Raw genomic sequence first — 21,549 nt, forward strand, 5'->3', positions numbered from 1 at the left:
TTGAAGGTTGAAACTAGTGTGAAAACTTGAAATGTTGAGGATCATCACAAACAGGAAGTCATGATGTAAACTTCTTTTTAATATGCACTGGACTTGGATACTCTGTCTGCCTTTTCAGAAATTTGTGTCCAATTGCCATTTGTTCTTTTCATGAATTGAAATCTTTTCACCTAGCATTTTCTTTCTTCCTCCAATTCCCTTCCATTCTTAAAGCTATCTCTACAGTATTATCTTCCAGCTTAGTGGGATTTTAGGCTAAAATGCCTTCTCATTGTGAAGTCCCAACAGGCTACAGCTTCTGTGGAGCAACTTTTTGTTACTCTTGCCAGTAAGTACGGCAGCTTGGTTGCCCTGTCTTTGGCACAGGAGAAACAAGGTCTAGTGAGCACTATATTCTGTCACTTGACTTTCCAGTTCCTGTGTTTTGATCAACGTGACATAAATGACATGAGTATACAGACACTGCACGATTCATACTGTGGTTATATATTCTCAGGCTGCACAAGGAGTGGTAATACTTCACAGAAGTTGCCTTTGATTAGACACCAAAATGATAAGTGAAAGCAACTTTTGTGGTACATTTTTACTGTTCAAGAACATATCCCACTCAGTAGGCAGTACTGAAGTAAAGCTGTTATCCTATGTGGAAATGAATACACTGGAAGTTTTGGACTGTTACGAGTTTCCACTAAGTAAATTTAAAAGTTTAAGAAAAAGTAAGATGAATCTCGAACAAGTTGTTACTCTTTTCAACACAAATCACATACTGAGGAAACAAGGAGAGGGTGTTCGTAGTTTTCCACTTTTTCCTTTTAATTCAAACTGAATGGAATTAAATGATTTATAAACTGCTGAAGTTCTGCATTTCATGCACTACCCCTCTGTACGTGCAATCACTTTATATATATTACCCAGCAGCTGGCTCTGCTTCCTGTTGGATGTTGCAAGGCTTGCATGTGTTACCTAGATTACAGGAGTGGTACAAAAGATTAGAATTGACGTGCTTACCCACAAACTACACTGGCAGACCACAAGACACCTTTGGAGACAAAAGCAAGTGGTTTCCAGTCTTTCAGACTTTGTGATTTAGGACTGAAGTGCTTAAGTTGTTTCACATGAAACTTTACAAAGTTTGTCATATTGTTAGCTGATTTTTGTGTCTCTTAGAATCTTTTAATGAGTTTGTTTTGCTCCTAAATTGCATTTTCTTATTTATACTACTACAGTATTTCAAATGGGGATTTGTTTTAAGCTTATGACGGATTTCATATTAAAGGCTAAATTCTGCCTAACACTGAGGTCCACAAAAGCCTTTCAGTGCATTTTTCCATGAAGCTATGATTCATCTGTGTATTGGGTATCTGTGTTAGAGGACAGCTTTATGAAGAGAAACAACACTTCCTTCACTTAGCATATTTTTCCTTAGGAAGCAGAAATATAGATGTTCAAAACAGCCTGTTTTTCAATTATACTATGGCATCTGTGCATCTGCAGGGACTATTCCACCTCCCACCCCTCCCCATGAATTTAGAGAGCTAATTGCTGGAGTTTGGGAAGAACATTCTGGGAAACTTCATATTTTGCCTTTTTTCTGCAGGCATCTGCCATTGACCACTGTCAGAGACAGAATACAGAGCTAGTTTTCTCCTAGCTGTTTCTCTGTATTGAGATATGCTCTCGACAGCTAATTGTAATATTTTGAGAGGAAGCAAGGATGAGATTTTCTAATGTGCAAATCTTATGCATGTGTTTGGTATTTGAATGAAAACCAAAATCCTGATGGTAGTGTGGCACGCTGTTCCAACAGTTAGAAAACTGTCTGCAAACTAGCCCAGTTAACAATATTTCAGCTTGGCTGATGGAAAAGAATAACATGGCGAATTACCTGGGGCATTATTATTCTGCCAAAATAATTTCTGAGGCATTTAAAAGGCTTTTCACTTAAAGTACCTTTAAGTGAAATTCTAGTGATTAAATTCTTGCATATTGACAATGCAGAAAAGGGGGATTTTTTTAAAGGTATTTCCCATTTCAGTATCTGAAAACTTGATGGCTATTCAAAGAAGTAATGACCATTAGCTTACTACTCTTCCATTCCCACATACATAGAGTTTATCTAGGAATGGATGATATAGTATGTTTTAAGAACCTAATGCAGTCAGCAAGATTCTGATATAGGTGTTATCTCATGGTCTGATCATGCTCCTGGTGAGCTAACATTTTAAGATTGGCTTAATGAAAAAAGATATAAAAGTTGGAGATTAAATACTGTGCTTTTAAAAGATTTTGCTTGTGTAAATAAAATTCAAAACACTTTAAGTAATGACTTTGAGGATAAATAATGCATAAGTTGTGACCAAAGGAGTAACTGGTAATATGGCTGAATTAAGGATACATCTTGCAACCTGCATTAGCTTTCTAGGCTTTTTCACTGCTGAAACTAAAATGGAGAAGGGAAAGTAAACTGTAGCTCATCAGTGTGAAGGATTAAAAAAAACACCTATATGGGCCACGCAATAAAATACCTAAATAAAATTCAATGCACTACAGTACCAGGATGAAAGAATAAACCACATTAACAGTTCCTTTAATCCTAAATATCATAAATATATATGGTAGGTAAGCTGTGTTTAAAAGCTGTCATATTATGTCCTCTTTTTATTATTAGCTAATAACCTTATATCACTGTGGGACAGCGAGTGGTTCTGGTCCCTGGCACAGGGAACCCTCGGTCCAAGCTGTCCATTAGGAGTTGAGGGAATATCTTTACAAGCAGCTAAATGATGACTCCACATCAGTCATAGATGAGCACAAAGTTGTGATGCTCTTGTGACCCACTGGAATAGCACCAGATGGGTTGTCCACTTCCAGCAGCATTCCTAGCTCCTATTTCTCTCACAATCACAGCATCTGAGCTTGAAGATGGGATACCAGCGGGAAGCATTATTTCTTTCCTCTATTAATTTTATTATTTGGATTCCTTTCAGTCAAATTCAGTGCTTCCCAAATCAAATGTTCTCTTATCTGATGCACCACTGGACTGCATTCAAAAGCAGAGTAAATAACTTGGAGTAAATAACATACCTTAGAATAATGGGGATATGAGGATTAACTGGGGAAAGTGAATTCTAGTTGCAGTTCAGCCTACTAGAATTTTTTTCAAATTCTCTGGAGACAGAGGGTGATGGACAGTGGTGGTCAGATCATATGGGCAAATGAGAATGGGAGATCAGATTTATCACAGTTTAGGTACCTCAGAAACAGAAATAGGTAACACTTCTTTCATCAGAACTAAGGCAAGAATAGCAAGTCCAAAAAGGCCTAGTAATCTTCCTGTAATATTTGTTATTAGATATAATGCTCTTTCACTCAGTCTCTCAACAACTTATTTCCCCCTCTTTCTTCTCGAAGGAGCATACTATTTCCTTTTCATGTAGTACAAGCACGTGGATTTGTCTCTTGGAAGCTGTCATTTTGCTTGCTTTCATAAAACCAACTAGGCTGCATGGGATTTATTTCAGTCAATTTTTACATTGTTTTCCCTCCACAGTTCTCAGTAGAACTATAATGTTGGTTAAAACTCCTGTATTAACTCTTGCAAAGCACTTGTTTCTCAATACAGAAGAGAATCACATTAACATCTTCTAATAGTATGTTTTACTAGACAAATGCTTTCAAAATATGTGGCTCTCTATAAATGTTTTCTTACTTGATAAGAAGTGTTGTCCCTGAAAGGAAATATGTTAGCCCTCAGATTTACAGAGTAAGCATTTCAACTTGTGGTGGAAGTTTATATAGCACAATAAATCATGTGCTTTTCTTTTACCATATCTTGCAAGCACAGTTGGACAAGAGATGATCAGATTTTTCCCTCTCCACAAGTAAAATTCTTGCAAGGCTGCTGGACAGCTAAAAATGTAGTTGCTTTACTAGTTATGTGTCAAAGTTACAGAGCCTCCGTGCTGGCAGAGTCTGATTTAAGTGGTTGTGGTCAGTCTGAGGAACCTGTGATGTGATAAGATAGCGTTTGTGAGGTCATGTGGTTTGCAAACACCCAATCTAACGTAGCAGCTTTGTCTACACAGGATAGTTAAATATACACTCTATGCTTTAGAAAAGGGAATTGCTTTAGTTCTTAGGCTCAACTTGTCCTTCAGAGTCAGATGTTAAGCTGGCTTGATAATGCCCAGATTGTTACAGAAGTGGAGGACTGATCAGATTGAGAGTCTTATTATCCAGTAACTTTCTCCAATTTAGTCCTGACTTGAATAAAGCAACTAGCTTTAGAAACTGTCTGGCTAAACTAAGCAATCAACAGTCAGAAGGAAGGCACAATGGAATCTCTGTATTTTATGAACTCGTTTAATTCAATTAACTTTGGGTGGTCATAGTGTAATTAACACAGTCATGTTACACTTGCCCAAAATGATACGATTGATTCCTTAGTGATGGTACTTCATTCCATGAATCTTTGGACACAAACTCCATCTTCATCTTTGCATGAGGTAAGGTTGATTCCTCTCCCTTCCCCCCAGTAACAACACCATCAACAAAATATTTTCCATCCCTTGTGAGGGTGAAGGAAACCTCTAAATGTGAAGAGTGTAACCAGGACACTGATGTAGTCCGTCCTCAAATGGAACATGTCTTTGTTTACTTGGATGAGGGACACGTGATTCTTAACTGTTTCACCACCACTAGTGACAGATTAGATAAAATAAATGAAGATGGCTGAAGGTTTTCACGTTTTCCCTTTTTTTTTCCCTGTGTCCTACTGCATCGAAGTTCCAGATCTGTCTTGCTGAGCAGTATAGTATTTCTTGACTGCACCATTAAAGATGAACATAGCTATATTGTGTCCTTCTTTAGAGTTTGTCTGGATTGCTAAAGCAAGTAAACTGATAATAGATAAAGTTATTTCACTGTCTTGGCAATAATGTTCTTGACTGTTGAAACTGTGTGACCTGCCTGCTGTACTGATTAGAGCTATGTCAGCGTCTGTTGTGTGTTTCTGCCTGTAAATTAAGTTTTTGGGGATTGAAAAGTGGAGGAATTGAGGAATTGAGGTTCTACTGGTTTATCTGAGTGGTTGTTCCTTGCAAAAATTAGGTGCTGCCTAGGTGAGAAGCACGCTGAAGAGAGGACTGCTATGTGTTAGCTTGTAATAGGTCTCCGTAAACTTATCTGAATATAAGTGAGGCAAACAGTGGAAATGTGGTAGAAACCCCTCCTAAAATTCTTTTATCACTTTGAGTGGCAGCCAGCACAAACGAAAGTAGTTTCTGCAGTCAGAGGCAAAAATGTTACTTAGTCCATTTAAAACTGCTGAGTTTAACTTGTGCTTTAAAAGGACAGAGTAAAAGTGTGAAATGATCATTTCCTGTAACTGTTGCCCGGAATGGGTATATTTTCAGTCTCTCTATCAGCCAGTACATTCTAGTTAATGCTGGAGGTTTCAGTAACATTTGTATTTACAGATGCATACTGTAGAGAGGCGCACTGAGACTTAGGTATTTCCTTGGATATAATAATTGCAGTACATTCAGTATGATTATACTGCTGTTTTAAATTATTTTTGTTGTCGTGTCCTCACTGCAAATATACACTTCCATCAGAGCTTCTTGTAGAGTTTCTAGGAACTTTCCATAAATAACTAGTAGGTAGGTGGAAGGAAAATTCCTAGACCTGTAGCTTGGAACTTTCTTTGGAATTGCATACAATCTCACTACAACAAACCTGTCAGTCTTACAAAAATTCCGTCAAGAAATAAAACCTGACTTATAATTGCCAAATACTAACTTTTTTGAAAATAGTGTAAGAGTTGGGTATTCCTTAGCACTGTTGCTATTTCAATTGCATATTTGATACCTAACTTCAAAGTTTAACTTGATTACACAGCACTAGATCAAAACCAGATTCTTTAACCATATAGTGCAGTGATCAAAACGTCATGACCTCCCATTGATCGCTTTATTGGTTTCCTGTTCTGATTCACTTGAAACCTTCTGATCTGAACACTTGGTGGTGGTTTTAATCTTTGTCACGTTTACAATACAGCAGACTATGGTAAAACTGATACACAACACACATTTAACATCATATTTCCTTTTGGCTCAAGTGCTCTCCAAATAATAATGTTGAAAAAACACTTTTTATAAAAACTTAAGTCAGGAAATATAAGAGTACATTCAGAGCAATAGGAAATAAATAGCTGGACAGCTGGAGCTGAGATAAATATTTCAGATATTTGAGATAAATATTTCAGGTTGTATACCAGTGTGTTATATACTAGTGTGTTACTCTTGATCATCCTTTTAAAAGTACGAGTTTCAAAAACTAAGGTAATACTTTCATTAAACAGGAGACTACTAATTAATCACATACTTAATCTTGGATTCCAGAGAGTTAAAGATGAGTTGGGCAGATTCATCTAATGTTGTAGTACCTCATGACTGTTGCTTTTAAGCCTACTATAGATGGGGGAAAAAAGTCAGGCCAGTTTTTAACTGGTGTTTTTAATTTTCAGCAATAGCAGCCATATTTGCACAGCCAGAATAAGCGGCCTAGGCCTGTTCAGGTATTTATCGTTGTCATTCACTGGTGTTCTGGCTCAGACCCACAGTAGGATTATCTAGCCTGGAGTTTACTACTTGCTCTAATTTCTGATTAGCTTTTGTTACCAGTTTCAAGGTGTTTTGCTGCAATTGCTCTAAGAAGTGGGTAGATAATACTGCAACAATATTAGATTGGATTTAATTTACAAACTCCAAGACCAGTTGTACTATTTTGAGATAGTGCAGATCAAGAAGTTCAAAGAGAACCTGCAGACAACTGGATATGGACACTTGCAGTCTTCCTACCATGAAATGTGCTGCAAATCAGCACCTTTGAACCCTTCTGCTATACTGAAATTAATCAAAAACTAACTTTCCCAATCTGCTTCTTTCTGCTTGTCCTAAAAACTCTAGCAAATCAAAATTAACTTTTCTCCAAGATTCATTTTATTACACCTCAAGATAAGAAGCCAAATATTCCACCAAGTCCTCTAAAACTTTTTGTCAACAGATTTTTATCTTGGTATGACCATTATAAAATTTTTGGGGGGGCCAGATGAGATAATGCTGGAAGGAAACAAATACAGCTCTGAACACATCTCTACAAAGCAGAGTTAATTTTCTTTAGGACACTATTTTATATTCTTTATAAATAATACTTTATAGAAACCACTAAACTTGTGCTATTCTAGAATCACTAACTCATATCACTTGTTTGTTGATTGTGCAGGTTTCCTGTTTTTGTCATGCTACACTCAGTCCCAAATAAATGGCCAAATGTGCTAAGATGGTCCCAGACAGTCTTGAGTATGTTAGAATGCAGCTTGGCTCTTCCTGTAGGGATCTTACAGGGTCTGCCTAATAACCTGATTTCAAAGGTCATTGCTGGACTCCCTAATAATCAACATTTTGTTCATCTCACTGAAAGCTGGGTGAAAATTTTTAGACAAAGAAATGAATTAATGTATATATCAAAGACTTTAAAAGTGTCTTTAAAAAAAGCTTTTATGAGAAATGAAATGTTTAATGGTGATTCATTAACGCTAAGAAAAGGAAGCAGTTTTGCAAACAAATTTTTGAAATACTCTCACTGCATGTTCTTTGTAAACATGATCAAGACATTTCCTGCTTTCTTAAGTCACAGCACCTAATGCACTGGATTTTTTTTTAAGCAATTTCAGTTTGCTTTATTTTCCTTAACTAGTTTAATTTCTTTATTTAGTCCCTGATGAGAAACTTGAGTACTGCCTTACCAATATCACCTTTGGGGGTGGGGGAAAGGCAAAAGCAAAGGCAAACTATAGATCTATGTAGTGGTGGCTCTAGTCTGCTAGACTCGAAATTTATGTCAAACCATCACCCTAAACACTTCAGGCTAACTTTAATATTTTTAGTTTAGGTGAACTCCATGGGGAAAAGTATTTTTGTTAGTGGCGTTATAAAACTTCCCTGAAATAGTCTTCCAGAGTTTTTAAATGCCTTTTTAAATGTATTCACTTCCCTCCTGATGTCCATGGTTCTTCAACACCCATTAGAGTGTACTGAACAGCTTGATTTCAGAAAAATTTAGCTAATTTGCTGGGATTTTTTTGCTTTTGGCACAAAATTAAATCTTAGGGAACGGAGCAGTAAAGAGAACTGTATACTAACACTTCCTATTTGAGAATGTCATTGTCTATTGTATCAATTTCAAAATTAGTTAGATTTTACGATGAAGCAGAATGTCTTTAGGGAATCTGAGAAGACTCAAAGTTGTTCTGAAGAGTTTAGATATTTTAAATTGAAAAGAAAATAAAAAGATGTGTGAAAGCAATAAACGAAGATGTGACCTATTTCCTGAATTTCTCTACTAAGAATATCCGACTATTGCAGATCTTGCATGTCTGCCTCACAGCAAAACAAAGACACGATTCATTGTGATTTCTCTTTCCTTTGCCTCCCTTTTTTTAACATATTGTCTGGATATATTTTGAGGTCTAAAAAATGTATTTTGAGGTCTACATTTCATCTTTTAAATCGGTAGGGGTAGATAGGCATTGGAGAATCCAGAATGGCTTTGTTGAGAGACTGGGGGGAGGGCCCATCTCTGTAGCTTTTCCAGGATTTCAAAGAGGAGAAGCCCCTCCCAGCTGTCACCTTTCAGTGAGTCCAGGGTTGTTAGAGTCTCTTCCTCTGGAGGGACAACAGCGATTGGGTAGTGGGAGCAAATCGAGTAAATGGGAGTTCCTGGATTCAGCATCTGTTTGGTCAGGTTTGTTTGGGCTTCTTGAATCATCAGTAATTTCCAAGAATGACCCTTGTCTGGCACTGATCATGGCTGTTACTTAGAAACTGTTAATCCTAATTATGGCTGCATTTATAGCTATGGTTTTAGAAAAAAGCCCTTAATGCTAACTGAAGTGAAACAGGAAATTCACTGACGCTGAAATAAAAGCCACAACTTCGAGCTTTGTCCTAATACAGTTACAAAGATAACACATTGCTAATTTAACATATATTTTTAAAATTTGTTAGAGAATGTGTCACTATTTCTAAGCAAAGAATATCGTACTATATACAATATGTGTTGTTGATTTTTACAAATAATCTTATTTTACATGTAATCTGAAGGTATACGAGTTGTCAGGAAAAGACATAGGATAGTCTTTTGCATATGATCCATATGTTTGGGTAAAAACTGCCTCATGCTTGAGGAAAATGAAGAATGTCTTCTAAAGCTGGTTTGGTTTTGCTTTAAACTTTTTCTTTCTTGCAGGATTAATTGAACCATACCTAATATTTTTTTAAATCTCAGACTGTCAAAAAATGGCTTTCATTAAAATGCTCTGATACAATTCTGTCACAATGCATGTCTAGCAGTCCTTTTCACATAAGGAAGCTGATTCTGTTGAGAAAGTTTAGAAATCCTATTTCCATTGTAGCTGTACAGCCATTAAACTTGTTAAGAATTGCTTTAGATGATGGATTGCTATTATTAGTTTCTGCAACCATTCGTTTAGCTCACCTTGTCTCCGTTTGTGCAGTGTTCGTGTTGTGATGGTTTCAGTATGAATGTGACTCAACCATGTATTTAAAAATGGGCTTCAGAGAGTTTAAGATATCTAAGGAGCTGCTTGTGTTCATGGAAGTGAAAAAGTAGCATGAAAAGGCCTGCAACCTTGACATTGTTCATTTCCTTTGTGTGCATGTGCAGAAATGCTTCTGCATTGTACCTGCTGGATGTAACAGTTGTCTGGACTGATATTTATCTCCCAAATGACAACATATTTTCCATTAATTCAGTTGAAGGTGCTCCAAGTACTTAATTTCCTGAGATAAGCATTTTTCCAAAAGAAGTTACTGGGAGTGATTTTAAAGTAGTGATAGTGTACTACTGTATGCCTTAAACTGAAGTAATCTCATTACAAGTGGGATAGTCAGCACTAAGTAGCAGTCAACTGTTATATATGATAAGGGATCCCATTAGATGCTGTGGACAGTCTCAGGACATTTTAAGAACTCCAATTAAATTGCTTTTATTCATGTTAAATGTAATTATAATTTAATAGATCATAACTGATTTTTTTTTTGGCTTCTAATTAGGTTTTGACTTCTAAATCTCTACTTTCATCTTGCCAAATTGACAATGCTTTTTATGCATTATAGGACAGGTATTTGAAAATGCTTATGACTTGTTTCTTCAGCTAGAACATACTTTCAGCAACATTCTAATTTTGACACAGGTTTGGTTTTTAAGTATGAAATCGTATGAAGAGTTCCTGTTACTAAGGTAGAGAAAAATAATGAGGGAACTCTGATTTTTAGATTCCTCTTGTTATAAGTAAAAGCACTGAGAATTCAGTATCTTTATTCTTTAAATAAAAATGTAACATCTTGCCTTCTACCAAAACCAATTTTATTCACTTGAGGCAGTGGTCATATTTTTATCGTATTTTGATCTCACCTGTGTATTGTATATTAAATATTTATTGGCAAGTTTTGTTAAAACTTGTCTTTACTATTTCAGAATTGAGTAAATTTCAAGAATTAGTAACTGAAGCCTTTTAAAGAGAGCAGACAGTAGCATTTTAGTTTGAGTTTTCACCACTGAACTCCTAGCTTTAAAAAATCCTACAGGTTACAACATAAAAATGCCTCCCAGAGCTTAAGCAGAACTCTTTTCACAAAGTGCCACTTGAAAATATGACATATGTTCTCTAGTTAAAAAAAACCAAAGGGTCTTGCAACTGAATAGCACGCTTCAAACTATGATCCTATGATTTAATATAGAAGACCTTTTGAATTGTTTTAAAACTTCTAAATTTCTCTTTACTGTTTCTCCTTCATGCCTGGCTCGATGAGGCAGTCAGCATCAGGTAAGAAAGTTTATTCTGAGGTTCAAGGATCTGATTGTTAGCCTTTTTTCAGCTCTTTTGAATTTGTGAAAATACAGTGTTACTTGTTAAGAGTATGTACAACTAAGGTATTTTCATATGTTGACCAGCAGACATACAGTTTGTCTTTAAAATGCTGAATTCTTTAGGCAAGAGAATCTATATAAATGTACACATCACTAAGATTCTGCTCTTGATTCAGCTGGCTTTTCAAGGGATAATGATGACATAGATTTTGGTCATATAATGTTATTAACCCTTTGAAATGTCCTAAAGACCATGTGAATGTGCTGTAGTGAAAACTAGGTTGAAGCTGCAGTCATCTAGACAATATGACCTGGATTTGAGAACTCAAAGCAAAACACATGGGTTTACCAGACCTGGATTTTTATCAGTTGGTTTTTTTTCACAGATGTGATCAGATTTGAGATTCTTGCAAAACTGAAAGAGTAAGAAACAAGTTCATTTAAATGTCACTTGTTGGAGTGACAGAGATCTAGTTCCATTCACTTGGAGGAGCAGACCCAAAAGTGAAAGCCTTTAATCAATACTGACTCTTTGTAAAAAAGAGAACAGAAGTCTATACTCTGTTCAACATGACTGCAAGAAGAGGGTTGTTTTTCCTTCAGGTAAAAGGATAGAGTGGAACTAGGGTGTGGAGGTGTATGTTTGGGTTAGGTCCACACATCCTGCATTCCGAGTCCTTAACCGGATTTCCCATTGTCTTGATATGTTGGCTACACGAATAGCAAATCTTGGCATAATGCTTTAGTTCCTACTTTAAGCTCTTCTTCCATGTTCAAATGAAACACTGACAGCAAGAATCTCAAGTCTGTCTTAAAAAGTGACAGATGAGCTTTGATGTAAGGTGATTCATCAGCTGCAAAATCTAAGGCCTTACCTACATGATGGCAAACATAGAATTGTTAGTTACAAATCAGGAAAGATATTTTCAAGTTGGTTTTTAGAGTCCTGTGACATCACTGGCCTAGCACACAGTAGCAGCCAAATTGGACAAGGCAATGTTGGGCATCAATAGGAAGTATATTAAAAAACAAATTAAGGAGTTTTGTATTGCCACTTGGTATCTAGATAGATGTAGAGAGTTTAAAGAAGGCCTGTAGGGAAGTTAAAAGGCAACTGAAATGATCAGCTGTCTTGATCGCTGCCTGTTCATAAGGCTAAAAAGGAGTGGAACTCATCTGTTTTAGAGAGAGGGCTGAGGGAGGCATTGTGACATAAGGTTCAGAGTCATGACCGCAGAACTGCTCTTCACCACTTGTTCGTGCATTATTCGAATTCGGGGGCAGTTACTTAAAAAGAGTAGGAGATTAGTTTAAAACAAATAAAGGAATTTCTGGAACTTACTGCCACAGGAAGCTGTGGAGGTACACAGCAAATAAAAAGAAAATCATCAGTCATGGACAGCTGGTCTATAAATGTATGCTGAAGCAGCTAGTAAGAGATTGCACTTATATTTGCTACAACTACTTCTGGACAAGTGGATGGGGGCTTGGTAATATAAAAGTTCTGCTGTCACTGCTGGACACATGATATTGGGCTGGTGGACCAACAGGACAGTAATGTTCCTGCCTTGAAAAAAGATACTGCTTTTTCTGTTAAAGTGCAGAGCCTCACTTGCTAGACTGTAAAGTTATGTGAGAATGCAAAACTTCATTTTAAGGAACATCTATTTTAAAGCCTTATGCTGATATTAGCCACTGCTATCTAACTGCAGCGGAGCACAGGCTGTCTGCAAGTTGTTTCAAATGCTTTGAGAAGCCTTATAAAGCCTTTCTGTTGCAACAGAAATTACAAATAATTAGGCTCCTTCAGAAATGCTCCTGAACAAATATTCGATTGAAGTGCCCCTGAACTATCTTCAACTCTGAAAGTACACAAAACTGGAAATAGTGTGCAGCTGTTCCCACCTATTCTGTTAAATAATTTTAATTTCTTGAAGATTACTTGCTTTCATCAACACTGAAGTTTAAAAGTCAGTGCAAAACAGATTCTACCTTCAATTGAAAAAACAACTTAAGTATTTTCAAGATTCCAGTGATGCGTTTCTAATTGTAAAATAAAAGTAACATTCTGCTGAAGTCTAGATTTTGCAATAAATACAGATATTTAGTACTGATATTTAATGTAAAAGCATTTGTATTCAAATGACAGCATTTACATCTTTGAGAAATGCAACAACTTGGGCAGGTAGAAAGTATCTCAACTTCTCAAACTCAAAATGGCTCCCATAAAGAGCAGTAATATGCATCCCACTGCCTGTGCTTTTCACGCATCTCACTGAAGCAGGTTGGAAGAGACCCTGGGAGGCCTCTAGTCCAATTGCCTGCTCAAAACAGGACCAACACTGAATTCAAAGCAGGTTGCTTAGGGCTCTGTCAGTTGGGTGTTCAAACTTAATGACATGAAGAGTCCACAGCCCTCTGAACAACCTATTCTAATTCTTAGCTAGCCTTATAGCAAATATTCTCCCTTCACATTCAAACACAACTTTATGGTTTGTGTTATGATCAATGTCTCTTCTTCCACCATGCATTTCAGTGAAGAACCAGCTCTCTGCTAACTTAAGGTATAAGCTCCTGCCCCTTAACCCTTAAGTCTTGGTGCCTCTCATTAATCTTAGGTACTGAGGAAGGAGTGAGGTAGCCAGTGTGGAATAGGAGAGATGCAGTCTAACAAGTGCCAGATAAGAATCCATTCCCATGCCGTACTGGTTGTGCCCTTGTCACCGCAGCCCAGTGTGCTGTTAGCCTTTGCCCCTGCCCGGGGACACGTTTAGCCTCCTGTGTGTCAGGCCCCCATGTCCTCTTCAGCAGTGTTGCCCTCCAGCTTGTTGATCCCCATAATACAAATTCTATGCTGTAGTAGTCTGTGCTTCTGGCTGAGGTGGCCATGTCTCAAGCAGACAGAAGTTACAGAACTCTGTGACCATTGATATTACCATTGATTATCACGTATATTCTCTGCAGTACATTTATGTTTCTTCCTAACAACCTGTTTCCCCTTGGATGCGAGGAGTACTTGAGAAAAAAGGCAGGCAAGTGTGAAGCTGCAGATCAGAAGTATTTCTGGAAGGTCACAGATTTGTTATTTTAATGAAAGGATGCACAAAGATAACACCACAGTGTTTTCCTGAGCTTCCTTTAGGAACTGGCAAAGGTTGTGTCTATTCATGATTTTTTCACCAACAGCATTTTCCACAGACTCTCCATTTGGAAAGGTTACTACCTAAAACCGTAAAACCATGATTTTGTCATATTACCGAAATATATTCATCTAAAGGTATTGTGTTTTAAGTCTTCAGGAAAACATCTGAGGTCACTGGCTTGGCTTTCTGAGTGTTCAAAACAACTAACACTGAGTATCAGCTTTATAATTGCAGGTGAACCAATGGCTCAACTCTGCAGACCTAAAACCATATAATTTCCTACTCTAATATGAAGTTTGTAGTCACTGGTACAGTGGATCTTTTTTTTTTCCTGTGGTGAGGGCGGAGAGAAATTGTTGGGTTTCTGTGTTTTATTTTCTTAGTGACTAAAATTGATAGCTGTTTTGGAAAATTCATGTGGTAGCTAATCTGATCATATTGCAGGATATTTTCAGAGATAATATTTCTAAATAACACAAGAATGTCTGTATCAGGCTGTCTGTATCTAGGTATATAAGCTAGTAAAAATTATCTATTCCAGATATATGTTACTGTCCAGTATCTAATATTTGGCATAAGTTTAATTTGCTTGCATCATGAGTTACGCTGTGCAAATGTGGAACTCTGTTCTGCTTGCCTTTATATAAGCAAAGACCTCATGAAACAACTGCAGCCTATGTGTATGTGAAGACAATGCAAAAAACTAATGTTAGTGCACATAGTAAACAAGGTTTAGATCTGCAGCATGTATCCATATTCCTAACAGGGACGTTCTGATATTAAAAGGTGAAGCTTTTACATGCTGTTAACATGTGATTTAATGGCAGCTAGTGTGATTATGACTCATGTGATTTTTTTCCAACTCTTTTTTCTCTTCTACACAAGCCCACGGTAAGTACAGAGATTCCTTCTTCCCCAAATGGACAGATGTGTTCAATACTGGTGTTCAATACTGAGGACATACATGCACTCGTTAATTATTAAAGTGAATATTGCTTCGGATTTATGAAACATCAAATAGATTTCTGTAAAGAAACTCTTCAGCCATTTTATTCTTTCTATTCTCCAAGTCTCTTAGTATGAAAAGTTGCTTACAAAGTAGCACTTGGTGCATCTTCTGTTTTAAGCTTTCGGAGTAACATTAGGAAGGTTCTGTAATCCATTTTTAATGTTTTTCTCCATCCTCAGGATTTTTTATTTTAATACTCTTACACTGTTAAACTGACCCTGAGGGACAGTTGCTACTAAAAGCTAATAAAAGTGAAATTATAAAACAAACAAACAAACACCACAAAACCAACCCACCTCTGGAATGTTGTCCGTGAGTTATTTTTCATTAAATTAACAGGAGACTTCAGCACTTTAGGTTTTAGTTTTGAATAGCTTGCATGCATGGTTGTAATAGTGCATTACTCCATAGTGCATTGAATTAAAATGTTATCTGTCTATGGTCTGACAGTCATTTTTGTCTTGTTTGATGTTCTCTTAAAATTGCAACTACAATCTATTCATGCTGTACGAAGAGATGTTTCTCTCATACTGCTTGATCTGAAATCTCATTGGATCTGAACTAGATAGTTAAGACAATCTTGCAGTGGAGACAGAACTAAACATATTCTCTGGGATTTTCTTCTGTGGCTGTGTGAAACTGGCAATATTCATTTGGGACCCTGCTCTTTGGAATAGGGGAAGGGATTTCTCAAGTGAGAAGTCAGGTGATACAGGAGAGAATAAAAGGCCAATAAAAGATGTTAAGGCCAAAAGTCCTGTCAAAACAAATAGGCCACTCTAGAAAATAGAAACCATCCTTGGGGATATTAAAGATGCAGTAAATAGAGGGATCTGTCATTACTGATTCTAGGTACCTTCATTATTAAGCCTTAAAACTGTAGTACTTGAAGTGATCATCAAACGTGCTACTTCCAGATCTAGCATTTAATTTTATCCACTAAGAGTTCAGTGATACATTTCTTGAAAATGTGTTTGGTTTTTTGATTTCGTTTGGTTTTGGTTGTTTGGGGTTTTTTTACTACTGGACTCTTGAGCTCTGATTAACTGTTAATTTCTACTTTTTTGAACAGATCAAATGTCTAAAAGGCCAGAGAGACTTCTCAGACCAACCCACTTTTGATGGGATTCACATTGTCAACCATTTCACAGGAGACGATGAATCATTTCATTCTTCTGATGAAGATTTTATAACTAACTCCATACAGGAGAGTGGGGTGAACTTTCATCTACCCAGAAGGACTGGTCAGATGGCTTTGGATCACACACTTGTAGACAGCAGTGAAAGTGATACTGAGGAAAGTGCCCTTCACGCTGGGAATTCAGACAAGATGGTTTCTAAGCAGAGAAGAATGGAATCTTACTCTACTACTGTGTGATTATCACTGTGACGAGCACTGAAGACTTTCCTAGTTCTTTAAGGCTGAAAATGAAACCATCCAGCAGTTAGCTTAGGCAACTATTGGATCTGGTCTGGCCTGTGATAAGAATATAGATGTACTGTTTGTCTGCCTTCTCTCTTTGCCAAATCTTGCTAATGACATACCATTGCCATAAAACAGGCTGGGAAGAAGCTGATGGATGACAGTTCTGACAGTATTACTGAATGTTCTTTGGTTTAGAAACTGCAAATATATTATTTCTTTAGTGCATAAGAACCATTTTTGCTGTTCACAAACACGGGAATTATTTTCCTCAAAAGAAATTGCTTTTGTGCAATATTTTATGCTCTGAACAAAAGTGTATGTTTTACATTGTTATCCTTTTGTGATCAAGATGGACCCTAGTAAACCATCTGATCATGACACATATATATATAAAATTACCTTATACTTCTCAATTACTTCTGGTTTTTTACTAAAGTTATTGGATGCCCACAGAAGGCTTGAAAGAGAAGCCTTTATCTGTAGTACTTCATATATGCCAATAATGGTCACTAATGTCATAAAGGTGTTTTCACCATTTTCACTTAAATCTACGTGCATCTGCCTTTGATGTTGCTAAATAATAACTGGTCTGAAATATATTAATTACAATAATGTTTATTTGTACATATTTATATATCTACACCAAGCTGAAAATGTACATTACACCATTTTATATGAGGAATGTAAATGTTGCAATATTACTGTCTCTGGTATTCTAACAGGAAAATGAATTCTGTATATACACACTAGAAGTGAATTACTAAATAAAGGCAAAACACTAACTTTACATTCAGTTTCAGCCTAGCTACACTAACAAGCTCATGTCAGAAATGCTTGTTCAAAACACTATTGACTGAAATCTTTTACCTTCATGTATATGTAATGAAAATAAATTTTTCATGATTTAACAAGGTTGCAGCATTTACTGTTTAGTCGCTTCCAAGCTACAGTCCTTGGTTACCACATAGTCACTTGTGGCCTCTAGATGGGTTCAAATAAGGTGAAAAATTATTCAGTTCTAATGAAGACATGGTCAATGCAGTGTAAAATATGTAAGTTCAGTCTTCTTACAGTTTATATTGCAGACCTATGTAGGAAGTGAGCTATTGGTGCTGTCACCAAATAGCTGTGATTGAGCAAAGCAGTGAGAGCTGAGCTGAGCATTCTGCTTTCAGTCTCCTGAAAATTGAGATCCAGTAAAATGGCTTCACCTTCTTGAACAGAACAACATATTCTCCTGTTGTCATATGAACACTTACTTGCCCTCTCAGACACATTCTAGTCAATATTCTTAATATTCCATTATTGCCATGTTATGTAATTAAGCAATCCTTAAGACTTCTTTTAGCAATATTTGCAACTGTTCTATTAAAAAAAAAGCCACGCACAAGTTGGTACTGATAGGCAGCATGTATGTTAACTGTCTTGCTACTCACAAGCAGCAGTGTAGTTGTTTAAAACTGCAGAAGTGTGGAAGCATACTGCTGAATGCATCTGCCAGGCCCATGAGGCATTTCCTTTCCCTTTATTTGGAATGTATTTTCAGAAAGAAACAGCACGAGTGAGGAGATTAACAAATTTTCAAAGAATGATAGAGAAGGCTGCATGGAAGTAGCCATTCTGGGTCTCTCAACTGTAGTATCTGCCCAGGTGCATCTAATTTACATCTTAAAGCATGTAGGTGACAAATTCCAAATTACTGATGTCTGCAGCTCCTAACTTGCTTCAGTATTTCTGCAAAATTTCCCCACATCCTACCACTGATTATGCTGTTCCCAGTATAGCCTGTGGGAATTGCCATCTCTCAGGTGGATTAGCTCACTGATTCTTATCCCTGATGAAAATTTTATGTATGCAAAACCAAATTAGGAGCACTTTTGTTCACAAATGAGTAACAATTGTCTTTTTGCTTCCAACGAGCATCTGCTAACTTAAGTTTGCACCTGGATCATTGTTGCCCAAGAGGATAGGTGACAAATGTCTTGTTGCCTGTCATCAATACCAGCTGCAAGCCTCTCTTAAAGGTAATCTTCTGTAATAAGTGGCAGGCACAAAATTCAGTTGAAGAGCCATAAAAATCCTCTCTGTTTGAACAGTGAAGTGTTATGATTTTGCAATAACTGCCTTAATATTCAAGTGATAGCAAATGAGATTAGTTGGCAAGAGTTATTTCCTGAACTTTTGTGGTCTTAAAGTACAGAATAAATACTGATAGTTAATAACAGCATAAATAAAAATATTAAGGGAAATACAGAAGTCGACCAGCTACATCTAGTGATAAAAATGAGTCACTGGACATGCTGCAGTTTCAGAAGACTTGGCTATACACAGACTATCCTAGGAAGACAGCGCAAGACAGGCTGCTCAGCATCATCCTGCTTTTTCTGCAACTCTTCTGGCAAAAAAAGACACTAATCTCTTTGCTGTATGTATTATAATTTGAATATGCATGAGAATATTGTCAAGTTATTAACAGCATAACAATATATTTGTCAATAAATAAAACATTAATTATGCTACATACCATGACCTTCTAACAAACATTGCTAATTGCTCAGATTTGCTTTAAAATGCAGGCTGGAAAAGCTCAACGCTAACGCTAAAATCATAAGGTTAAAAAAAGCACGTAAACATGAAAACTCAAGATTCTTGAATATGTAAGTGCTGCAGCTGAGAAGAGAGGTGAAATAGGGAAGGGGGATGCCCTGCTATATATGGGGTTTATGTGTAAATTACATTTTATGTAATTGTAAATTACAATTTTATGTAGTGAAAATGGTTCTGATTTCCCCAGTCTGATAATCAAATGCCTTCACTAATTAATTTGCATTTTCTTATGAGTATTTTAAGTACTAATAGCATTTATGGTTAGACGTCTTCTTACTGAAGTCATTTCAAATGTTAGAAGCTTTGTAACATTTGTGAAAAATTTGGAACATGACTGTTTGGGAAAAAGTGCATCGGTGAAGATAAGAAGCATGTATTACATTCACAGCTCAACAACTCTTTATTCTCATTGGTCACTTTTTTTTTTAAACAAAAAGCAGGCCTCATCTACATACACATCCACAAAGTACTATTGTCCACTAAATTCAATTTTCAACTGTATCTGCAATTTCCTCTATTAAATAAATTGCTATGAAAGTGATTAAAAGAAGCATTCACGTAGGAGTTTGCATAAATTTAACAAAACCACTTTGTAAATTCTGTACTATTGATCTTGATCAGTACTCAACCCTTTTTTAGAACTGCAACACAGAAGGTATTGCATGTTTGTCTGGAGTATTTAATATAATCACTGTTCTGTATCAGAGACTGTGTTAGTGATTTAGTGAAACTTGATGCTCACACATTTCTATTTTAAGCTAGAATGACCTAGAGATATGTTAGCATAAAAATACCCACATTTTATATGGGATGTACTGCTAATTCTCTTACCTGTCGAGGCTCCAAATAATGTAATTCATTTCGGGAGAAGATAGAGGATGATGCAAATCCCCTAGGAGAGCCATTAGGCTAGTCCTGGAGACTAAAAAAAAATCAACCTGTAAGACAGAGGTTTGCACAATCTATGTGGAAACTACGATGTTATGTTCAACCACGCACCAGCTACTAATTCTGTGTATTGAGAGAAGAGAAAAGCTATGTATAACCAAGAGATTTCTAGATTCACTTAAGTACATTTTTGTTCTGTGAAATACTTCTATCATTGTAATTACATCAGCATATTTTCTGTAATTCTCTGATGATTTTAGGTGGTGATGGAGTTTTTTGGTTTGGGGTTGGGGTTTTTTTGTTGTTTTGTTTTGTTTTTAACATAAGAAAAATCGGTGAAATACATTTCCGCAGTAGGCTTTAGAACCCGAAATTCTGAATAATAGGAAGTACACAGTAAATTGACTTTCAACATAACCTCTGTATAGCATGGAGTTTCAGCTTCAGTGGAGAAAACGTTACATATGCATACCTACGCATGCTCGGGCACTGACTACTAAGATACAACCGCTAGATCTAAGATACAACAGCTTAACACTCTCCCTTTCCAGGAACTAATACCTTATTTCACAATTAGGAAAAACAAAAGCGGTGTAGCATACTCTTAGAATTGTAGACTACTACCCAAGTGACTGAAACTTCTACTGTCCCACTACGAGAACTAAAATTCCTATGAGACCATTTCACATAGTCTATGTTCATCCCAGCTTTCAACACCACAGCATACTGTGAACTTTCCCTCCCCAGTTTGTGCTTACAGGGATCATTACTTTTCTAATCTGCTCTTGAGACCAGCAGAAGTTACTTTGCACTTTTTTTGATTGCTGGAAAAACCAATCAAAATCACTGATTAATTTCTCACATGTTTACATCACGTGTTTATGCCACAAGGCATAAAGGCAGCAGTGAACAAGATGGTGGAAGAAAAAATAAACAATAAGCATCATGTTAAAAACAGGTTTTAAAAAAAAAGTTATTAAAAAAAGAGATACTTTCCAACAGAATGCACGCTACTACAAGTTCTAGCAGCTTCTCATAGTGAAACTGTTCTGCATAACTGTGCTCCCAAATTTTATCACTTTAAAGTACGCACGAATTCCCCCCAGTATCACCCTCTTTGCTGCCTTCTCCCAATCCTGACTTCCACACACAACAAACTACTTCTCCTCTCCTATGTACCAAGCAGCTAACCTGTCAAATCCTGGTCTTCAGATTCCTGTTGCAAAGTCTCTCATCACTTCTGATCGAAGATCTCACCTGCAGCCCGTCCCGTTTGGCACCTTATCTGATGTTATCTTTAGCTCTAAGAGTGACACCATGCAGCTGCTGTGAAGAGTGCAGGGAATTACACTTAATAGCTCTTCAGTTTTAAGCACGACTATAATAAAATCGCACCCTACTTTAAATCCCTCCTCTTATTTCTTCCCCTCTTTTGACACCAAGGGGTAGCAATCATACACTTATCATTGCATTCAACTGTATCTTACCAAATTTTTACGTTTAACTTGGAATGCCACACTCCC

At 36.7% G+C, this 21,549-nt stretch overlaps 1 protein-coding gene and 1 long non-coding RNA gene across 13 annotated transcripts in view; one reads left to right on the forward strand and one right to left on the reverse strand.

Annotated features, from left to right (window-relative positions):
• Window positions 1–17,442, forward strand: part of EVI5 (ecotropic viral integration site 5) — a 76,416-nt gene extending 58,974 nt beyond the window's left edge. For 8 of the 11 annotated variants that reach the window (XM_064663967.1, XM_064663965.1, XM_064663974.1 and 5 more), the window contains one exon: window positions 16,178–17,442. In XM_064663967.1, the coding sequence (XP_064520037.1) occupies window positions 16,178–16,483 (306 nt within the window). In that variant the 3' untranslated portion in view covers window positions 16,484–17,442. The other 3 variants (XM_064663972.1, XM_064663973.1, XM_064663966.1) reach the window with 3 other exon arrangements.
• Window positions 1–21,549, reverse strand: part of LOC135418537 (uncharacterized) — a 48,008-nt gene that overhangs the window by 26,067 nt on the left and 392 nt on the right. Inside the window, exons 2-3 of one of the 2 annotated variants that reach the window (XR_010432498.1) lie at window positions 21,218–21,349; window positions 19,970–20,060 (exon numbers count right to left, since the gene is read on the reverse strand). This is a non-coding gene — a long non-coding RNA (uncharacterized LOC135418537). Of the gene's footprint in view, window positions 1–19,969; window positions 20,061–21,217; window positions 21,353–21,549 lie in introns of both variants that reach the window. The other variant, XR_010432497.1, reaches the window with a different exon arrangement.

Source organism: Pseudopipra pipra, chromosome 9 (assembly GCF_036250125.1).
Source record: "Pseudopipra pipra isolate bDixPip1 chromosome 9, bDixPip1.hap1, whole genome shotgun sequence".
Taxonomy (NCBI): domain Eukaryota; kingdom Metazoa; phylum Chordata; class Aves; order Passeriformes; family Pipridae; genus Pseudopipra; species Pseudopipra pipra.